Raw genomic sequence first — 7,500 nt, 5'->3', positions numbered from 1 at the left:
CACACACACACACACACACACACACACACAGACACACACACATTAGGTGATCATATGGTGCTGTGAATGAAATAAATGTTACAATTAATGTAAAATCTTACTCTTTCTTCTCCTTTTTTTCTTTCTTTTTCTTCTTTTTTTCCTCTCTGTAAATATAAAGTATAACAAGTGAGTGTAAGTGTGTATGAGAGAGAGACTGACCAAATGTCCCCACATTGTAAATGGATTTATAAACATACTAAAATATGTTTTTTTGAAAATGTAAAAATGCAGAATGTTTCCTGTTTCAGGGGTAGGGTTTGTGTTGTGTGTGTGCTTGTGTGTGTGTGTGTGTGTGTGTGTGTGTGTGTGTGTGTGTGTGTGTGTGTGTGTGTGTGTGGCCTGGTAATCCCTACGTTATGGGGACAAAATGTCCCCACAAAGATGGCAATATCCGAAATCCTTGTCCTTGTGGGGACATTTTTAGGTCCCCATGAGGAAAACATCTAATAAATCACACAGAAGGAGTTTTTTTGTGAAAGTAAAAATGCAGAATGGTTCCTGTGATAGATAGGTTTAGGGGCAGTGTGTATGTGTGTGTGTGTGTGTGTGTGTGTGTGTGTGTGTGTGTGTGTGTGTGTGTGTGTGATAGATAGGTTTAGGGGCAGTGTGTGTGTGTGTGTGTGTGTGTGTGTGTGTGTGTGTGTGTGTGTGTGTGTGTGTGTGTGTGTGTGTGATGGGTAGGTTTAGGGGCAGTGTAAGGGGGATAGGATGTACAGTTTGTACAGTACTAAATCCATTACGCCTATGGAAAGTCCCCATAAAACATGGAAACGCGCGTGTGTGTGTGTGTGTGCGTGTGTGTGAATGAACTCACTCTTCATTGTTATTGTTGGTGTTGGTGTTGAAGTGTGTTCCAGCATCTGGGTTTTTTTTTTCTCTTTGGGGGAAAAAAATGAACTCAAATCAATAATCAATAACCTGTCAATCATTACCCAACCACTGAATTATATCCGATAATCCAATTATCCATCACCCATAATGCATCACTCACATTATATCGTCTGTGTCCATGGTAACCTGCTCCACCCCCTCTACCAGAAATCTGGGCGGGACCAGAGGCCTCACTCGCGCAGACATGGCAGCTGATTGGTCGGGCCACCTGTCCGTCACGCGGTTCTGCAGAACAACAGCAGTTCACTTTATAAACTGTGCAGATACCGATTACATTCTCTTCCATTACATTCAATGTGTCATTTTAAATGCAGAAAGAAAGCCAATAGAAATAGCTGAAAATGTAGAAGATCAACAGTGCCAGTGGAGCCAATACTTTGTGAAATGAGTGTGTAAAAACTGCAAAAAAATGCTCTTCTTACTCAGTATTTTTGTCTTGTTTCTAGTCAAAATATCTAAAAATTCTTACATTAAGAAAAATTTACTAGACACGTACAAATTATTGTCTTGTTTTGGGGAAAAATAACTCAAAATGAAGAGAGTTTTTGCTTAAAATAAGATAAATAATCTGCCAATGGGGTGAGAAGAATAATCTTGTTTTCTGTTTGAATTAAGATTATTTTTCTCACCCCATTGGCAGATTATTTATCTTATTTTAAGCAAAAACTCTCTTTATTTTGAGTTATTTTTTCCCAAAACAAGACAATTACTTTTGCTTGTCTAGTAAATACTTCTTAATGTAAGAATTTTTAGATAGTTAGAGTAGAAACAAGACTAAGTACACACAGAAAAATAGGGTGTAAAAATTGAACCTTTAGGGGTACAACAGCTTGTTTCTGGGGCAGTGCCCTTAAGGACATCTTTGTAGCTTTTCTTGACTCCTAAAAGGTGCATGTTAGTACCTTTGAGTACAAACCTTAAGGTACTACTATGAACCTTGTTGTGGTAAAAATGGTACAAATATGTCCTTTTAAGGGCACTGCCCCAGAAACAAGCTGTTGTACCCCTAAAGGTTCAATTTTTACACCCTATTTTTCTGTGTGTAAGAAAAGCATTTTTTGCAGTGAAGTGTCCCGACTCACCTGACCGCCTTCACACACCTGAACGCAGCGCTGACATCATCACCACTAACACATGAGCTCATTCTCTCTCTCTCTCTCACACACACTCTTTCTCCTGAAGGGCAGCGCATTCCTAATAAATCCGGAATGGTGTTAATTTTGTTCAGTATTCCCAAACGATTATGGACCATGAAAGAGTTTCAAACAGGCACAGTGGGATTTGGGATTACACAGGATACACATAATAGCCACTGGGTCACTCTCTCTCTCTCTCTCTCTCTCTCTCTCTCTCTCTCTCACACACACACACACGTGCGCGCGCCAGCACGCACTCTCACACACACACACTCATGAGGTGGGATCCATAGAGAAAGTCAATGGCATCAGATTTCCTTTGTCCCTTTAATTGAAATATTATTGTTATAATTTAACAGCAACTTATAAAACTCTCAGCCATGTCTCATTTAAATTATGGATCAGAACAACTTGCATAAAAACCAGAACCAGAAGGATCAGTGTGTGTGTGTGTGTGTGTGAGAGAGAGAGAGAGAGAGAGAGAGAGAGAGAGAGAGAGAGAGAGAGAGAGAGAGTGTGTGTGTGTGTGTGTGAGTGTGTGTGTTTTTGCGTGTGTGTGTGTGTGAGAGAGAGAGAGAGAGAGAGAGAGAGAGAGAGAGAGAGAGAGAATACTTGTTTATATTAATTTGACCAAATGTCCCCACAATGTAAATGGATTTATAAACATACTAAATTAGTTTTTTGTTGAAAATGTAAAAATGCAGAATGTTTCCTGTGATGGGTAGGTATGGGTAGGTTTGTGTGTGTGTGTGTGCATGTGTGTGTGATGTTCACCTTGAGTGATTATCTGTCTGATAATGTGCCTAGTCAGCTCTCTTGACTAATTACCTATAAAGCTGTTAATCCTGCTGTGCCTGGGTTAACTCAACACTTCATCCTCACGTCACAGTAAACACACACACACATACACACACACTCCTCTCCTTCCTCAGAGGCAGACGTCTTCAAACTCCCCCTTTCCTCACTCTCGTCTCCTTCAGGCCATCTCTTCTTCAGTTGTGCCCACACTCACTCACATCCTCAACACTTATCTTCCCACAGCATTAACTCCGGCTCAGGGAAACATGCTGATGAAGAAACTCACAGTATCCCTAAAACACTTGAGCGAGTCGTGTTCAAACAGGTCTCCACCTTTGCCCAGAACAGCCCGTCGGGATTCTGGAGCATTACTCACCTATGATGGAGTTGCTACTCCTCCTGATGGATCTGTCGGTACTCGTCCTGATGGATCTGTCGGTATTCATCCTGATGGACCTGTCAGTACTCATCCTGATGGATCTGTCAGTACTCGTCCTAAAGGATCTGCCAGTACTCATCCTGATGGATCTGTCGGTATTCATCCTGATGGACCTGTCAGTACTCATCCTGATGGATCTGTCAGTACTCGTCCTAAAGGATCTGTCAGTACTCGTCCTGATGGATCTGTCGGTATTCATCCTGATGGATCTGCCAGGACTCATCCTGATGGATCTGTGAGTACTCGTCCTAAAGGATCTGCCAGTACTCATCCTGATGGACCTGCCAGTACTCATCCTGATGGATCTGTCAGTACTCGTCCTGATGGACCTGTCAGTACTCGTCCTGATGGACCTGCCAGTAGTCGTCCTGATGGATCTGTCAGTACTCGTCCTGATGGACCTGTCAGTACTCGTCCTGATGGACCTGCCAGTACTCGTCCTGATGGATCTGTCAGTACTCGTCCTGATGGACCTGTCAGTACTCATCCTGATGGATCTGTCAGTACTCGTCCTGATGGACCTGCCAGTACTCGTCCTGATGGATTTGTCAGTACTCGTCCTGATGGATCTGTCAGTACTCATCCTGATGGATCTGTCAGTACTCGTCCTGATGGACCTGTCAGTACTCGTCCTGATGGATCTGTCAGTACTCGTCCTGATGGACCTGTCAGTACTCGTCCTGATGGATCTGCCGGTACTCATCCTGATGGATCTGTCGGTACTCGTCCTGATGGATCTGTCGGTACTCGTCCTGATGGATCTGTCCGTACTCATCCTGATGGACCTACCAGTACTCGTCCTGATGGATCTGTCAGTACTCGTCCTGATGGATCTGTCAGTACTCGTCCTGATGGATCTGTCAGTACTCATCCTGATGGATCTGTCAGTACTCATCCTGATGGATCTGCCAGTACTCATCCTGATGGATCTGTCAGTGCTCGTCCTGATGGACCTGCCGGTACTCGTCCTGATGGATCTGTCGGTACTCATCCTGATGGATCTGTCGGTACTCATCCTGATGGATCTGTCAGGACTCATCCTGAGGGACCTGTCAGTACTCGTCCTGTTGGACCTGTCAGTACTAATCCTGATGGATCTGTCAGTACTCATCCTGAGGGACCTGTCATTACTCACCCTGATGGACCTGTCAGTACTCATCCTGATGGACCTGCCAGTACTCGTCCTGATGGACCTGCCAGTACTCATCCTGATGGATCTGTCAGTACTCATCCTGATGGATCTGTCAGGACTCATCCTGAGGGACCTGTCATTACTCATCCTGATGGATCTGCCAGTACTCATCCTGATGGATCTGCCAGTACTCATCCTGATGGACCTGCCAGTACTCATCCTGATGGACCTGCCAGTACTCATCCTGTTGGACCTGTCAGTACTCATCCTGACGGATCTGTCAGTACTCATCCTGATGGATCTGTCAGTACTCATCCTGATGGATCTGTCAGTACTCATCCTGATGGATCTGTCAGTACTCATCCAGATGGATCTGTCGGTACTCATCCTGATGGATCTGCCAGGACTCATCCTGATGGATCTATTGGTACTCGTCCTGATGTTCTGTCAGTACTCGTCCTGATGGATCTGTCGGTACTCGTCCTGATGGAGCTGTCATTACTCGTCCTGATGGAGCTGTCAGCACTCATCCTGATGGACCTGTCAGTACTCGCCCTGATGGACCTGTCAGTTCTCATCCTGATGGATCTGTCAGTACTCGTCCTGATGGATCTGTCGGTACTCGTCCTGACGGATCTGTCGGTACTCGTCCTGACGGATCTACCGGTACTCTTCCTGATGGATCTGTCGGTACTCGTCCTGATGGATCTGCCGGTACTCATCCTGATGGAGCTGTCAGTACTCATCCTGATGGACCTGTCAGTACTCGTCCTGATGGACCTGTCAGTACTCGTCCTGATGGACCTGCCAGTACTCGTCCTGATGGATCTGTCAGTACTCGTCCTGTTGGACCTGTCAGTACTCATCCTGATGGACCTGTCATTACTCATCCTGATGAATCTGCCAGTACTCATCCTGATGGATCTGCCAGTACTCATCCTGATGGATCTGCCAGTACTCATCCTGATGGACCTGCCAGTACTCATCCTGTTGGACCTGTCAGTACTCATCCTGATGGATCTGTCAGTACTCATCCTGATGGATCTGTCAGTACTCATCCTGATGGATCTATCAGTACTCATCCTGTTGGACCTGTCAGTACTCATCCTGATGGATCTGTCAGTACTCATCCTGATGGATCTGTCAGTACTCATCCCGATGGATCTGCCGGTACTCATCCTGATGGATCTGCCAGGACTCATCCTGATGGATCTATCGGTACTCGTCCTGATGTTCTGTCAGTACTCGTCCTGATGGATCTGTCGGTACTCGTCCTGATGGAGCTGTCATTACTCGTCCTGATGGAGCTGTCAGTACTCATCCTGATGGACCTGTCAGTACTCGTCCTGATGGATCTGTCAGTACTCATCCTGATGGAGCTGTCAGTACTCATCCTGATGGACCTGTCAGTACTCGCTCTGATGGACCTGTCAGTACTCGCCCTGATGGACCTGTCAGTACTCGTCCTGATGGATCTGTCAGTACTCGTCCTGATGGACCTGTCAGTACTCTTCCTGATGGATCTGTCGGTACTCGTCCTGATGGATCTGTCGGTACTCGTCCTGATGGATCTGTCGGTACTCATCCTGATGGAGCTGTCAGTACTCATCCTGATGGACCTGTCAGTACTCGTCCTGATGGATCTGTCGGTACTCGTCCTGATGGATCTGTCGGTACTCGTCTTGATGGATCTGTCGATACTCGTCCTGATGGACCTGTCAGTACTCATCCTGATGAATCTGCCGGTACTCATCCTGATGGATTTGTCGGTACTCGTCCTGATGTTCTGTCGGTACTCGTCCTGACGGATCTGTCGGTACTCGTCCTGACGGATCTGTCGGTACTCGTCCTGACAGATCTACCGGTACTCTTCCTGATGGATCTGTCGGTACTCGTCCTGATAGGTCTGTCGGTACTCGTCTTGTTGGTACACGTCCTGTTGGACCTGTCAGTACTCATCCTGATGGATCTGTCGGTACTCGTCCTGTCGGTACTCGTCCTGATGGATCTGTCGGTACTCGTCCTGTCGGTACTCGTCCTGATGGATCTGTCGGTACTCGTCCTGTCGGTACTCGTCCTGATGGATCTGTCAGTACTCGTCCTGATGGATCTGTCAGTACTCATCCTGATGGATCTGTCAGTACTCGTCCTGATGGATCTATCAGTACTCGTCCTGATGGATCTGCCAGTACTCGTCCTGATGGATCTGTCAGTACTCATCCTGATGGATCTGTCAGTACTCATCCTGATGGACCTGTCGGTACTCATCCTGATGTATCTGTCGGTACTCGTCCTGATGGATCTGTCGGTACTCGTCCTGATGGATCTGCCAGGACTCATCCTGATGGATCTGTCAGTACTCATCCTGTTGGATCTGTCAGTACTCGTCCTGATGGATCTGCCAGTACTCATCCTGATGGACCTGCCAGTACTCATCCTGATGGATCTGTCAGTACTCGTCCTGATGGATCTGCCAGTACTCGTCGTGATGGATCTGCCAGTTCTCATCCTGATGGATCTGTCGGTACTCGTCCTGATGGATCTGTCAGAACTCGTCGTGATGGATATGCCAGTTCTCATCCTGATGGATCTGTCAGTACTCGTCCTGATGGACCTGTCAGTACTCGTCCTGATGGATCTGCCAGTACTCGTCCTGATGGACCTGTCAGTACTCGTCCTGATGGATCTGTCAGAACTCGTCGTGATGGATATGCCAGTTCTCATCCTGATGGATCTGTCAGTACTCGTCCTGATGGATCTGCCAGTACTTGTCTTGATGGATCTGCCAGAACTCATCCTGGTGGATCTGTCAGTACTCGTCCTGATGGACCTGCCAGTACTCGTCCTGATGGATCTGCCAGAACTCGTCCTGATGGATCTGCCAGTACTCGTCCTGATGGATCTGCCAGTACTATCAGGAATATCAGGCCCTTCCTATTGGATCTACACAACTCCTATTCCAAGTTCTTGTTCTACCCAGACTGGAGCACCTGTGCTCACACTGCAAAAAATGCTCTTCTTACTCAGTATTTTTGTCTTGTTTCTAGTCCAAACATCTCAAC

At 46.5% G+C, this 7,500-nt stretch overlaps 1 protein-coding gene across 1 annotated transcript in view; it reads right to left on the bottom strand.

The window, feature by feature from the left end:
- The window catches only part of cnga1b (cyclic nucleotide gated channel subunit alpha 1b), a 29,525-nt gene that overhangs the window by 19,846 nt on the left and 2,179 nt on the right, over positions 1-7,500 (bottom strand). Inside the window, exons 2-4 of the mRNA XM_067445429.1 lie at positions 1,034-1,158; positions 857-919; positions 102-146 (exon numbers count right to left, since the gene is read on the bottom strand). Coding sequence (XP_067301530.1) covers positions 102-146; positions 857-919; positions 1,034-1,119 — 194 coding nt within the window. The 5' untranslated portion in view covers positions 1,120-1,158. The remainder of the gene's footprint in view (positions 1-101; positions 147-856; positions 920-1,033; positions 1,159-7,500) is intronic.

This window comes from Pseudorasbora parva, chromosome 6 (assembly GCF_024679245.1).
Source record: "Pseudorasbora parva isolate DD20220531a chromosome 6, ASM2467924v1, whole genome shotgun sequence".
Lineage (NCBI taxonomy): Eukaryota > Metazoa > Chordata > Actinopteri > Cypriniformes > Gobionidae > Pseudorasbora > Pseudorasbora parva.
Note: the sequence above shows the minus strand (reverse complement) of the source record. Positions and strands in the feature narration are given on the sequence as shown.